The sequence below is a fragment of the Chiloscyllium plagiosum genome, unplaced genomic scaffold, assembly GCF_037043375.1.
Source record: "Chiloscyllium plagiosum isolate Xiang-an unplaced genomic scaffold, Cpla_swu_hap1 HiC_scaffold_11, whole genome shotgun sequence".
NCBI classification, from domain to species: Eukaryota; Metazoa; Chordata; class Chondrichthyes; order Orectolobiformes; family Hemiscylliidae; genus Chiloscyllium; species Chiloscyllium plagiosum.
The window spans coordinates 23,113,917-23,129,386 of record NW_028270149.1 but is presented as its reverse complement, the minus strand read 5'-3'; the positions used below and the strand labels follow the sequence as shown (position 1 = coordinate 23,129,386).

Sequence of the window (15,470 nt, the reverse complement as noted above, 5' to 3'; positions counted from 1 at the left end):
GTAGCATAGTTTAAGGAGCATATCTAACAGCCAGGGGTAGCTAATTGGCAAGAGCAAATCTTTGTCATTTTCATTAGTCAGTCAGTGCACACAATTCCTGAATGATGCACAAAGCTTTAAAATATTTTAGGATGTTAAAGTTCACAGCTAAAGAAAAGCAGTACTATGTACTTCTGAAGCACTTTTCATGAGCAACCAAGTTTATTTGAAAAAAATTAAAGAAATGCAGTTACTGGAAATCGGAAACAAAAACAGAAATTGCTGGAAAAGCTCAGCAGATCTAGCAGCGTCAATGGAGAGGAATCAGAGTTAATGTCCAGTGACCCTTCTTCAGAACAGTTCATTTGAAAAGACTTGGATCTATTTTTGATGTTGGAAAGATGGCAGAAACAACAAGATCCAGACATGGTCATTAGGATAATGAGCAGAGAGTTTAGGGGTATTATTGAAGGGAAGGTGAAGACCCAAGTCACCACAGAGATCTTTAAAGAGCACATGGGGTTTCTGGTCTTGTGTGGGCTGACAGATTTTCAAGTCTCAGCTACAAGATGATGCAAAACTCACCTCAGTTCTGTAATAACAGACCCAAGCAAAGTCCCCTCTAAATATTTGAAAATGTGGCCTGTTTGAAGGCATGATACATTTTAAAAGATTTTTGGGTGCACGTTCAATATCTTAAAGGGGGCAATTTCTGAGAAATCTACCTGATAATCTTTGGGTTGCTGTTTAAAGGCAACATTGGACTGCAGAGTAGAGCTTGAACTTACCATGTTTGTCTTAGAATGAAAAGAGTCATCACTTGAGCCATGGCTGATGCCCAGGCAACTGTGGCCAAATCGAGAGAATGTCTTTTACCATTGTAGCTTTTGTGTGAAGAACCACAAGTTATATTATCATCCATTTTACATTCAGTCAAGTCATTTCTTTAGCAGCTGCAGGCTAACTAGGGTATAGATGACTGTTAGGACTCCCCTGGACAGTTTGGCAGGCAGAGATCTTCCTCGCCCCTGCATTAACTTGTCTGTGAAGCCCTCCCCCTCATAATTTCAGCCTGATATAAAAAAAGGAAGGAGCTTTGGAGCCCTTGGTATCATGTTTTAATACTTAACAGCAATTAAAAGCACTTTGAATAAAAGAAAGAAATAATAAGAGGTTGTAAAATGTAACCCTCTTTTATTTTCAATCCTCTCTGCTGGAGATGCGTTACTAAGGTCAGTGTACGTTTTTCAATCAGGTCCTTCAGGTAGTCGGACCAGAGTAACTGGACCAGTTGGTCCTCCAGGATTGCCTGGACCAGCCGGACCACCAGGATTCAGGGGAAATAAAGGCTATAAGGGTGAGTAAATTTTCTGGACTGCCCTTGTCTGTGAGTTAATTTCTAATAGAGACCTCTCCCCACAAACAGATTACTCGTTCTCACAAGCACAAGCAGCTCTCATAAGCAAGTATTTTTGAAGCTCTGGGTCTGTTGTCATTGAGAAAAGATAGAAACTAATTTGCACACATTCAGGCCCATAGATAGCAATAAGATAATGAGCAGGTCATTCATGATACTGCTTGAGGTGCGACAATTAGCCAGGCAGCTTGGAATAGAGCTCAGGATTCCTTGACATTCACTCAGACAGGTATATAGAGCCTTGGTTTAACATCTGAACTGCAGGACAGCATCTCTGACAGTCTCAATACTCCATTGGTGCGTAGAATTTTTAATTAAACAGAACTTACACGTCAAGCCTTCTGACTGAGGCCAGAATGCTATCTGGTAAGTCAGTGCCACTGAGATTTTATTGTATTTAAGTCTCACTAAGGCTCCCAAGTCTCTACACCATTGCTATCAAGAGCATTTGACCCCATTTCTTTGCTAGTTTTGCTTTTTATTCTTCAGCACCCATTTGGAACAGGAATAAGAGAAGCTTCTTGATGCAGAAGTTTCTGAATAGCTAAAAGCCTTGTTTTTCATGTTAATGGTGAAATGTTGCTGTTGCTAAACTTGTTTTTATGAATTTGTTCTTTCAGTTCTTTGGGTTTCTGTAAAATAACTAACTGCACGAGGGGTATGTGGGGAAAGAAAGGTGGGTGTTACTGTTTAAAGTGTTTCAGATGATGCTTCAGAATATGAATTGAAACCCACAGACTGATGAAGACTGTGGGTTTGTCTGTCAATGACTTGTGAAGTGGAAAGTCAAATACAATAAACACTCAACAGGTCAAACGGTATCTAAAAAGACAGAGAAATAGATTTAACATTTCAAGTTGATGATATTTCGTGATTGACTTGAATCATTAATACTCTCGCAATATGTCTCTCTGTCTCTATCCCCTTGTCTCTCTTTCGCTCTCCCTCCCTCTCTTTCAATCTCTCTCAATTTCTTTCTATCTCTCTCCCTCTCTTTTCCTCTACAGATGTTGCCAGACCATTTTCTGTTTTTTTAATTTCCACTCCTAGCATTTACTTTATTTTGCAGCAAACAGCATCTTATTGATTTGTGGGAAAATTTCAACGCATGGAGAATACCAATCTCTGTGGTAACTCTGAGACGACTTGCTTGTTATTTCTGTAGTAGCGGTGGTTTACAGATCAAGCAGTCATCTAATGCAGTTTTCAGTATGGCCTGTGCATGATGTAATTAGGTTAAGGAGGTAATTTAATCCAAGCAATGGATGCACTGAGGTTCAGTGAGGGACTCCAGGCCATGCTTATACTTCCACCCCCTCCCAACCCCCGCCAGTCCCCAGGGCCCCTCGAGTAAACATTCTACTAATTGTTATTAGTCTCATAATGTGACCCATAATTGGACAGTAATTGGAATTGGACCAGACTGACCATCCATGAACTTTCCTGGCCTGGAATGATTCAGTGGTGGGAGTCACCAACCAGCACCCACACACCCACGCACCAATTAAGTGTGAGCTCCAAAACCCTCAAGGCATTCAATTCCAGCCAATGTCATTGTTTCTCCAAGAACAAGAAGGAGCTGCCAAGGCCTGACCTGAAGCTGAACGAGAGTGTGAGCAAGTCATCAGACTGTGGCGGGTTGGTGCACAAGGCCTTCGTAAAACAATGTGTCGTACATTATTACGTGGGGCAACTTGGTTCAGTGCCCTTCTGACATATGAGCATTGCTGTGAATTGAAATGAATTGGCCGATTTTCCGCTGCCTCAGTCATTGTAGGGCACCCAGATTCAGTGTCATAGAATCCCTTCTTTGTAGAAGCAGGCCATTTGATCCATCAAGTCCACACCAACCCTCTGAAGACCATTCTTTTTTTTTTTACAGATATTTTTATTGGAAATTTAACATTTTTACAAGTTTACAAAAATAAAAAAACTCTCAAGTACAAACATTGATATATACAATTAAATCTTAAATAAATAATAACCAAAATTTAACAAAAGAAAAATACCGAGAGAAAAAAAACTCAACTAACTACTAATCTAACCTACAACTAACCAGAGTGTATAATTAAGTCTCTTACATTATTCAAATAAGACTAAAAAAACCAACGGATAACACAGAAATTGGGTAGTGAGATACATGCTCAGAATGTGTTAACATCAAATGTAACAAAACCCGTATTCGTGCGGAATTCCTCTCCCAAGGGGCCCCGGACCAGGCAGGTTCGCAATCTCAATTAAATAAAAGCCCTTGTTAGGATAGCCGAAATATCTGTATTTATATAATTCAAGAAGGGCTGCCATATTTTATGAAATAATTCGGTCTTTCGGTGCACCATATTTGTAAGGAAGTCAAGGGGAATACATTCCATAATTAATCTGTGCCAATTTGAAAGTCCAGGGGGGCCCTCAGCTACCCAGTTTACCAAAATATTTTTCCTTGCACAGAAAGAATGAATAGAAAATAATCTCTTCCTGTGCATATCCAGGGAGGGTAAGTTCGAAAAGCCCAAAAGGAGAGATACAGGGTCCACTTTAATTTCCGTTCCTAAAATTTCTGTCAGGGTACTTGCTACTTTAGTCCAGTACCTATGGATCTTATGACAGGTCCATAGGCAATGTACAAGAGTGCCCACCTCTATTTTACATTTGGGACACATTGGAGATGCTCCTGCCTTAAATTTTGCCCATCGATCCGGTGCTATATGGGCCCTGTGAAGTATCTTCAGCTGGATAGCCTGAGTTCTGTTGCAGATGGTGATTCTTCTGGCATTTTCCCAAATGTCATTCCATGTTTCTATAGAGATTTCTAGTCCCAAATCCTGATCCCATGTTTTAAGCAGATTGTCCATATCTCCCGATACTTCATCATGTAGTAAATGATAAATAGTACTGACGGAAGATACCCCCATTGGCCATAGCACTCTACATTCTGTATCTGATTTATAAAGACTATCTAATAACGTAGTCTTCTTCTGTATATAATCTCGAATTTGGAAGTATCGAAAGAGGTCTCCATTAGGTAATCCGAATTTCTGACACAGCTGTTCAAAAGACATGAGGACCCCTTCTTTAAATAGATCCCCTAAACATGAGATACCCCTGGATCTCCAGAGTTTAAAAGTGGCATCTGTAAACTCCGGTTGAAATCCCCACGCTCCCACTATCGGCGCATAGGGGGATGTTTTATGTGAGTTGCCCTCATTTTGCCGCATTATATTCCAGGCTTTAATTGTGTTTAATATTATAGGGTTTTTACAGTGATTCGTAATGATTTTCCTCTTGTCTGAAAATAAAAGGTTAATAAGTGGGCATTTTACTTGAGAAGCCTCGATGTCCAGCCAGATTGATTGCGGGTCAGACAAGACCCAATCAGCTATGTAACTTAATCGGGAACTTAACTGATATTTCTTAAAATCTGGGAAGTCCAATCCTCCCCTTGCCTGTGGAAGCTGTAGTTTCTTCTGCTTAATGAGGGGCCGTCTATGATTCCAGATAAAGGAACCCAACCAGCCATATAATTTACGTAGTGCCAGCCTCGGCAGCATCACCGGAAGCATTCTCATAGGGTATAGGAGACGGGGAAGGACATTCATTTTAATTAGTGCTATTCTACCCAACCAGGAAATTGGAAGGTTCCCTATCGCTGGAGGTCCTGCCTTATCCTTTCCAGTAAATGCACAAAGTTAGCCTTGTATAACTGACCAAATACTGGGGCAATAAAAATGCCTAAATATAAGAAACCCTCCAGGGACCACCAAAAGGGAAAGTGGGATCCATCCACTAAGTGGGGTATCATAGCAAGGCCACCCATTGGTATAGCCTCCGATTTTGAGAAATTAATTTTATAGCCTGAGAATGCACTAAATGCATTAATAACTTGAATTAAGTGAGGCACGGACATCAGAGGATTACTGAGGAATAGAAGAACATCATCTGCATAAAGGGTAATTTTATGTTTACCTGTACCAATCCTCGGGGCCGTTATATTAGGATCAGCCTGTATAGCTTCTGCTAGTGGTTCAATTATTAGCGTAAATAATAATGGCTAGAGAGGACATCCCTGACGGCAACCCCTATCGACACTGAAGCTATCCGAACCTAATCCATTGGTAACCACAACTGCTTTGGGATCACTATACAATGTTGAGACCCATTTGGTAAACACCTTTCCAATGTGTAAACAAATATGACCATTCAACCCTATTGAATGCCTTTTCCGCGTCTAATGAAACTACTACTCCTGGTATCTTTCCCTGATGGCAGGCTTGAATCATATTCAAAACCCTTCTAATATTATTGGATGATCTACGGCCCTTAATAAACCCCGTCTGATCCTTCTTTATGATATGTGGCAATACCCTTTCTAGTCTCAATGCTAACGTTTTAGAAAGGATTTAAAAATCTACATTTAGCAAGGATATTGGTCTGTATGACGCGCAATCTTCTGGGTCCTTTCCTTTTTTAAGGATAAGAGAGATATTTGCCTCTTTCAACGAAGGCGGGAGACAGCCCTGACTGTATGCGTAGTTATACATGTCCATAAGAGGACTAGCCAATATTCCTGTAAATTCTTTATAGAATTCAGCTTGAAAGCCATCTGGGCCAGGTGCCTTTCTGCTCTGAAGTTGCCTGATTGCGTCAAGTATTTCTTGGACTGTTAGGGGCGCATTTAAGACCGATACCTATTCCGGAGTTAGGCCCAGAAAGGTCAAATTTTTCACAATCCTGCGATTTATATAAATCAGAATAAAATTTTCTCAAGATTGCATTAATCTTTTTATGATCATGAGTCAAAATACCCGTACTTTCCTTGATAGACGTGATAGTTTGAGGGGCCTTTTTTTCTTTGCAAGAAATGCTAAGTATCTACCAGTTTGTCGCCAAATTCATATAACCTTTGTTTTGCAAATAATATTTCCCTCTTAGCCGTTTGGGTAAGCGTGATGTTTAGAGCTGTCCTAAGAGCCGTAATCCTTTGCAATTTGATAATAGAAAGTCTATCAGCGTATGCTGTTTCAGCTGCTTTTAAGCGAGCTTCGAGCAGATGCTGTTGTTCTCCCTTTAATTTTTTCTGGGTCGCTGAGTATGAGATGATCAAACCTCGCGTGTAAGCTTTGATGGTCTCCCACATCATTGATGGGTTGCTAGCCGTACCTAAATTAATTTCTAAAAAAGTTTTAAATTCTTGAGAGAAGTACTTTACAAATTTACTATCTTTCATTAGGAAGGGGTCCATACGCCAATGCCGAGGGGATGTCCCATTGTTCCTCGCCTTGGTCTCCATATATACAGCAGCGTGGTCGGAAATTGCTATACTACCTATTTTACAGGATTATATGGAATTTTAAAAAATCAAGGGGGCAAAAAACATATCAATTCTGGTATAACATTTATGTGGATTAGAGTAAAAAGAAAAACCTCTGCCCTGTGGATGAAGACATCTCCATACATCTACTAATCCTAATTCTTTGTTCAGATCCACCAATTGTCGAGATCTGGGAGATACTCCTGCAGTACTCTTGGGAATCCTATCTATTTCCGGATCCATAATACAATTAAAGTCTCCCCCTATAATTGTATGATGGTCACCGAGAGGCATCAATTTTGAGAAGGCTTCCGTTATAAGTTTAAAAGGATATGCCGGGGGGCAGTACAAATTTAAAATCCCATATTCCTCTCCATTTATAAGGGCTTTAATCAGAATATATCGTCCAGATTCGTCTTTTATCTGATTTAGGATTTTGAAAGGGAAATTCTTACGAATAAGAATAACAACTCCCCTACTTTTTGAGCTAAAAGAAGAAAAAAAGGCCTGATCAAATCCACCCTGTCATAATTTCAAGAGTTCTTTATCCAACAGGTGTGTCTCCTGTAGGAGAGCTATATCAACCCTTTCTTTCTTGAGATTTGATAATATTTTCTTCCTTTTGACTGGTGAATTACTCCCCTTGACATTCCAGGTGCACCACTTAACCGACTGATCAACCATAATCGTCCGGGCAAATCCGAAACCCCTCGGGAGGGGAAACCCTATCCAGAACATCCCCAGCATAGAGCATATAAAATTCACAAATATAAAGGCTCTCTAATACACTCACAATAGTATAATAAAAAACTATTTCTAAATTAAAAAAAATAACACGTATTTAAATGGAGATTTTCCCCCTTGTTCCCAGGGGGTATCACTTCCTTTCCAAAGGTCCATCATATCCTCTCCCAACCAGTGCCCCACCCTTGACCCAGGCGCTCCTCAATAGGATGAGGAAAATTCAAATATACTACCGAGCTAGAGTTAACAGTGAGCACCCTACCCCCACCACCCCCACCCACACCAACACCTGGATATATTTGGTAATGTTAATACCATGTATAAATATATATAACTATAAAATTGCAACCTCAGCAAGTAATAATTAAATATAATAATACAAAATAACAAGGGAAAACAACCCCGCTCCTAGAGACAGAGGTAAAATAGAATAAGGTAACCACCTCCCTCCACCAACATTAACTAAACCCCCCGGCCTTATATATAGAATAATAAACAAAAACAAGGGGGGGAGAAAATCGTTAAGTAGAGAACAAATAAATAAATCCCTCTCCCCACCCCCCAAAATAATATTAAACAGTAAGGTAAAAAAAAAGGAGGGATATAAACCGGAGTGGGGGGGAAGGCAAACCAACATCAATTATCTCTTACAATTTATCTAAGAGAGTCCAAAAATTCCTTGGCCTTTTCCAGCGATCCGAAGTTGTACACGGATCCTTCATGGTTAAAGCGTAGCGTCGCTGGGTAGCGTAAGGAACACTGAATATTTAAGTCCCTTAAACACTTCTTCGCCTCATCGAATGCCTTCCTCTTTCGGACCAGAGCTGGGGAAAAGTCCTGGAATAACACGATCTTGGATCCTTTATAGATCATGGCTTGGGAATCTTATCCAAGATTTCTAGAGGCTTCTAGGAGTATCTGCCTCTCCCTATAGCTCTGCAGCCAGAACAGGACCGGGCGGGGATGCTAGTTCGAGCCGGGCCTGCGTATTGCAACCCGGTAGGCCCATTCCACCCTTACCTGGCCTGATCCAGCCTCCAGATTTAAAAGCTGTGGCAGCCACTGCTCGAGAAACGCTGTAAGCTGGCCTTCCTCTTCCTGGTCAGGAAGGCCCAGCAAACGAATATTTTTCGACGACCTCGATTCTCGAGGTCGTCAATGTGGTTCTCTAAGGTCCGGACTTGCTGTTCGAGAGTCCGGACCCGATCCACGGCTGATTGCGCTGTAGTTTCGGAGGTTGCGGCCTTTAGCTCCGCCCCTCCGACTCGGTGCTCGATTTCCTTAATGTCTCGGTCGTGCTTTTGCAGCGCGGCCGAGAGTGAGTCTCATCGACTTCGGGATTCTTCAATAAAAGCATCGATCTTCGCATCCAGTTTGGAGCTGATTTCCACAAGGCTTGCCACCATAGTTAAGTCCCCTGGGGCAGCTGCAGACGCCTCTGCTCCAGCTGGAGAGGGTGGGGGAGGGGTTCCTGCTTGCTGAGAGCTGCGGGCTCCCTCCCCTTTAGTCATTTTTACTGAAGACTAAATTGTTTAAATTCAATACTAAACAACTAATTAAATTAAACAGCTATTTTAAATGATTTGGTGAGAGTGGTAGGGGTGGGTGACCCACTTTGCCCAAGTCTTGGGAGGAGCACTGTAGACTCAGACTTGCTGGGTCGCCGCCATCTTGGATTTCCCCCCCCCCGAAGACCATTCTACCCAGACCCGGTACCCTATTCCTATAACCTCACATTTCCCAGGGCCAATCCGCCTATCTTTGCGTCTTCATTATATCTTTTACATCTTCATGTGAAATTCTATTGACAGAGCCCCGATCATAGGTAAGATCTTTCTTCTATTCACTGTCTAACATCTGGAATGAGGCCAAAGATCTCTCTTCTCCTGTAATTTTAATAATGAACATGGTCCTAGCATGGATATTTGTGCTTCCTTTTATCAGGTGAGCCAGGTGCTTGTGCATGCGATGGAGTGATAACTGGGAATGGAATTCAAGGACCCCCCGGCCCACCTGGTGAACCAGGAAAGCCTGGTTTCAATAGTGGCAAAGGCCAGTGTGGAGACCCAGGACCCCCAGGACCTCCGGGGCAAACAGGCCCTCCAGTAAGTAGCACTATCCTTTCACAGCCGTCAGGATTGCTCCAACAACACTCAAGATGCTTGACACCATCCAGGACAAAGTCACCCGCTTGATTGGCATCACATCCACAAGATCCACTCCCTCCACCACCAACATGCAGAAGCAGCAGTGTGTACTATTTACAAGATGCAGAAATTCACAAAACTCACGTGCACTTCCATCTAGAAGGACAAGGGCAGCAAATACATGGGAACACCACCACCTGCAAGTTCCCCTCCAAGCCACTCAGCATCCTAACTTGGAAATAAATCGCCATTCCTTCACTGTTGCTGGGTCAAAATTCTGGAATTCCCTCCCTCAGGATGGGTCTACATACAGCACAGCGACAGCAGCAGTTCAAGGTGCCATTTCTCAAGGAAGTAAACGTTGTCTCAGTCAGTCATACTACGAGTGAACAAAACCAAAGGTTGTGCTTGCTGACATTGAGGAGCATGTGCAGTATGCTGTAGGGAGACAGTAGCAGATACACCGGTGAGTGTATTTTGTTGAAGTATTTCAGTATTGTGCTGATTTTCCAACATATGTGACTTTACTGAAGTCAGGTACAGGAATTGGGGATGTGGGGTTGGGGTTTGGCTCAGAACCTGGGCAGATACCGGGAGAACGTGGGAGGGGGTGGGACGGATATCAGCAACTGGAATGGTGTGGGAATGGGAGAAGATTGGGATCTTGAGGGAGGAGGAGGAGTGATTGGAGTGGTGGGGGGAGCTAGGTGGAGGGAAAAGCGATTGGGACCCTGGGGAGAACCGGAGGAGTGAGGTAATGTCGGAGGGGTGAATGTGTTTGAGGGCTGGGGTGGATGTAAAAGCACCTTTAATGTCTCTGCCCCATCCAGACCAGTGTGATATCACCCCCAGCTACCAGCCTGATTCCACTCCCTGATCCCAGTCCTGTCTTCTCCCACTCCCTGTCCCCTCATTCCAATGTTGAGTCTGATTTACCCGGAGGAGGTCCTCTCTGCCACTGACCCCATTTCAATGTTCTGCACATACACAGAGCACACTTTGTGCATGGTCAGGAACATTGAGGGTTTGGAATAGTGCACATGCACATTTCCAAGTGAGCACACAAACACAGTTACACAGCAGTCTCAGTGTCAGCAACACTACCTAAAATAAAAGTATTGAACATGAACAAGCCTTGACTGAACCTTATGAATTTAAATTGGGTTCTGCCCCAATAAAGAAACCATGATAACTAATTATGGTACTGGAGCTGGCTGACTGTGAAAGTGGGTAATAAGACAGAAAGATGCAAAAATCAAAGATTACAGGTGGTATCTCCAGTGAAATGTTTATGTTACCATTTGAAGCATAGTAAGTGTATAGGAATATTTTTTAATTCATTCATAGAAAATAGAACATTATAGCGCAGTACAGGCCCTTCGACCCTCAATGTTGCACCAGCCTGCGAAACCAATCTGAAGCCCATCTAACTTACACTATTCCATTCTCGGCCATATGACCATTTAAATGCCCTTAAAGTTGGCGAGTCTACGACTGTTGCAGGCAGAGCGTTCCATGCCCCTACTATTCTCTGAGTAAAGAAACTATCACTAATATCTGTCCTATATCTATCACCCCTCAAATTTAAAGCTATGTCCCTTCATGCTCGTCATCGCCATCCAAGGAAAAAGGCTCTCCCTGTCCAACCTATCAAACCCTCTGATTACCTTATATGTCTCAATTAAGTCACCTTTCAACCTTCTTCTCTCTAATGAAAACAGCCTCAAGTCCCTCAGCCTTCCCTCCATACCAGGCAACATCCTAGTAAATCTCCTCTGAACCCTTTCCAAAGCTTCCACATCCTTCCTATAATGCGGTGACCAGAACTGTACACAATACTCCAAATGTGGCTGCACCAGAGTTTTGTACAGCTGCAGCATGGTTCCAAAACTCAATCCCTCTATCAATAAAAGCTAACACACTGTATGCCTTCTTAACAATCCTATCAACCTGGGTGGCAACTTTCAACGATGTATGTACTGAGATCTCTCTGCTCATCGACACTACCAAGAATCTTACCATTAGCCCAGAACTCTACATTCCAGTTACTCCTTCCATTCATGACAATGAGGGCTTCTCTATCTCGGCCAGCATTCTTGCCCAGAGAGCAGTTAAGAGTGAACCACATTGCTGTGAGTCTGGATTCACATATAAACCAGACTGGGTATGGCAGTTTCCTTCCCTAAAGGACATTAGTGAACTAGGTAGGTTTTCCTAACAATGAACAATGGACTCATGGTTTTCATTAGACACTTAATTCCAGATTTTTATTGTATTCAAATTCCACCATCTACTGCGGTGGGATTTGAACTCAGGTCCCCAGAACATTACCTGGTGTCTCTAGATTAAAGTCTAGCAATAATACTATTAAACTACCGCCTCCCCTCCCCTGAATATTCAGGATTATGAGGCTAGTCTTCCAATTAATTTGAATTCTATAATAAGTGAAGGGAACTTGAGCAGTGGTGCAACATTGACTAGCATTTTATCTTTCTTACATATGATTTGATAAGCTCTAATCATTTAAAATCAGAAATACTGATGCACTTTCTATATTATGTTTTCCCCTCCACAATACTTCCAACAAAGAAAGAGCTAATGTAAATGCCGATCTGAGGAGGTGGAATGCAGTTCGTTTTGAAGGCACTTGTGGAGTTTTTGACTGTACTTTCTTGTATTGACTCATGGGATGTGGGCATCTTTGGCTGGGCCAGCATTTATTGCCCATCCCTAGTTGTCCTTGAGAAAGTGCTGATGAATTATCATCTTGAACTGCTGCAGTCCTTACATTCTGGGTAGACCGCAATTCTATGAGAATGCAAATTCCAGGATTTTGACCTAACAATGCTGAAGGAACAATGAAACATTTCAAAATCAGGTTGGTGAGTGGCTTGGAGCGGAATTTGCAGGTGCTGGTGTTTGAAACTGTTTGCTGCTCCTGTCCTTCTAGATGGAAGTGATTGTGGGTTTAGAAGGTGCTGTCTCAAGATCTTTGGTGAATTTCTGCAGTGTATCTTGTTGATGGTATACACTGCTGCTACTGAGCAGTGTTGAACACTGTTCTCAGTTTGCTTCAGAAACAAATTAACAAACACAACCAATCAATGAGCATAAAACTCTCTTCTTTGCCTTTAAGATTCCAGTGTTATGATTGATAAATCTGCAAAGTCAAATTAAATCATGAGATTTTCACTTCTCAACAGTTTCTATGAATTGGGAGAAACAATATCATATGGTTAATAGAACAGGTGATTGATAGGAGGTCAGTTGAAGTATCCCTTTAAATTAAATGCTAGCCATAAATACAGGCAAGAAGACAGAATGCCAGAAGTGAGGAAGGAAGCTGTTACTTCTCTTTGAGTTAGACTGTTATCAGTGTAAAGCACAGTATTTTTATATAAGCATGTGGAAACTCACCAGTCAATTAGAGTACACCAAGAGTTAGATTCTCACTGTGCGTTAAGTGTAGATATGTAAACCCAATCCTTATAAATTGCATTGTGATTTACGAAAGAAGCGTCTCCTTTGATGAGATCAAAATGCAGACACTTGAAACACGGTGTTGTGTTATAGATTGACTGCCTGACTTTCCTTTTAACTTCCAGGGCGTTCCAGGTGTGCCAGGAGGATTAGGTCCAAAAGGACAGAAGGGAGACTCATCAGGTATATCAGCAAAAGGTATGAATTATACTTGACCATCGCTACACGTAATCCCATTTGAACCTGAGACACAGATGGTTCAGATATCCATTATAACCAATATTGACTTGGTGTTTATTTCTAAATGATGGCGAAAAGAGTTTCTGTGGCAGGTTTTTTCATTCTTGTGTTTAGACATGGTGTGGGATATAATACACTGTGGAAGGTCAGAGCAGCCTCCTTCAGGCCTGAATGCTTCTCCCACCAGTCCAGCTTACTCAATATAGACCAGCAGTCTGTTTGTCTCTGTCAGGTGAAAGTGAGGACTGCAGATGCTGGAGATCAGAGTCAAGATTAGAGTAGTGCTGGAAAAGTACAGCAGGTCAGGCAGCATCTGAGGAGCAGGAAGATCGACGTTTTGGGCAAAAACCCTTAATCAGAAATGAGGCAGGGAGCCTCCGGGGTGGAGAGATAAATGGGAGGGGAGTGGGACAGGCGAGAAGGTAGCTAAGAGTGTAATAGGTGGATGGAGGTGGGGATGAAGGTGATAGTTCAGAGAGGAGGGTGGAACGGATAGGTGGGAAGGAAGATTGGCAAGTAGGACAGGTCATGAGGATGGTGCTGAGCTGGCAGGTTGGAACTGGGGTAAGGTGGGGGGAGGGGAAATGAGGAAACTGGTGAAGTCCAGATTGATGCCCTGGGGTTGAAGTGTTCCGAGGTGGAAGATGAGGCGTTCTTCCTCCAGGTTTCGGGTGGTGAGGGAGTGACAGTGGAGGAGGACCAGGACCTGCTTGTCCTCGGCAGAGTGGGAGGTGGAGTTGAAATGATCGGCCACGGGGTGGTGGGGTTGATTGGTGCAGGTGTCCCGGGATGTTCCCTAAAAGGCTCTGCTAGAAGGTGTCCAGTTTTCCCAATGTAAAGGAGATCGCATCTGGAGCAACGGATACAATGCTCCTCATTTTGCAATGTCTTTACTCATTAAACCAGTAGGGAACTCTGTCACTTCACAGAATTTTTAAAAGCTGTCTCACATGGTTGCCCCACATCATGCCCCACAGAAGATGGGAATGGCTATCCGTGTCTTTAGAAAAACAGGAAGTTGCTGCAAAGAGTGACAGAAAAGTTACAGTCATGGCACCTCACCCTCTAGAGTAGAGTTTTCTCTTGCATATAGCACCATTTGAAGAAGTATAGAGAGATCTTCCAGTGTCCTACCAACAGTCTTCTATTAATCACCATCATATGAACCGTGATGATGTAACTTGCCTTTCAGTAGCGGCAACCAAATTTCGAAGTCTATCACAGCATATGATGAATTTTGAGATGCTTCTCAGAGACAGCATTAAGCACCTCATAATTTAAGGTATTTTTCCTTCCGTGTGCCAATACTGTCTTCCAGAGAATACAATATGCTTCCAATCTGATCAGGCAACAATTCTTCAATAAGTGTGCAACGGCTGTTTCCAACACTGGAGAGCACACATTTCTCAATTCAGCTATTGGGTAATCCTTCGAATGAATAACAGTCTCCAGTGCCTCCTCTTCTGTTGGAGATTGTGACACATTCTGAAAGATCACTGCATAGGCACAGGCACCACTCTGGTATCTCAACCAAGGGGCCAGTCTTCATTCCTGAGCACCTGAGTGACAGTGGACTGATCAACTATGGGGATTCAGAAGTTTCACAGAAAAGCAGGGAGAAGTAATTGCTCTGCTTTTGTAAACCCAAACACGTGCATTGGCCAGCAGGAATCGCAGCACCACAATGAATTAAGAAGACTACTTGACCTAAATTGAGCTTAAAGTCCCAAATATATCTAAGATCTGTTCCACTGAAATGTCAGTGCACCTTCTGAATTACTTCAGAGTTTTTGTTACCACAATGCTGCCTGTTAATCATTTCTTTTTGTGTGAAGAAAAATATTCATTCTATCAGTCCTAACATTATCTTTTCTACTTGCAGCCTGTTTATGTTTCTGTGTAGCTTTAGAGCAGTTTTGGAGCTTGATTCTGAGATCTATTCAGTTTGCATCATTCAGGAAATAAAGTGGGGATGTACCTTGTCACTCAGCTTAGTATCACACACCAGCCAGTCCATTTATCACAGGGTCTCACTGTTCAGATATCTGAACATTGAACTCATCAATTCAGTATTGAAGTTCAAACATACTTCTTATAGCTGTTGAATGGGGGGGGGGGGGGGGGTCAGTAAGTCTGGCAGCATCTGTGCAGAGAG

At 42.5% G+C, this 15,470-nt stretch overlaps 1 protein-coding gene across 4 annotated transcripts in view; it reads left to right on the top strand.

Moving 5' to 3' along the window:
* Positions 1-15,470, top strand: part of col4a6 (collagen, type IV, alpha 6) — a 423,829-nt gene that overhangs the window by 307,744 nt on the left and 100,615 nt on the right. For all 4 annotated transcript variants that reach the window (XM_043705027.2, XM_087991898.1, XM_087991899.1 and 1 more), the window contains exons 21-23: positions 1,235-1,336; positions 9,393-9,553; positions 13,201-13,273. In XM_043705027.2, coding sequence (XP_043560962.2) covers positions 1,235-1,336; positions 9,393-9,553; positions 13,201-13,273 — 336 coding nt within the window. The remainder of the gene's footprint in view (positions 1-1,234; positions 1,337-9,392; positions 9,554-13,200; positions 13,274-15,470) is intronic.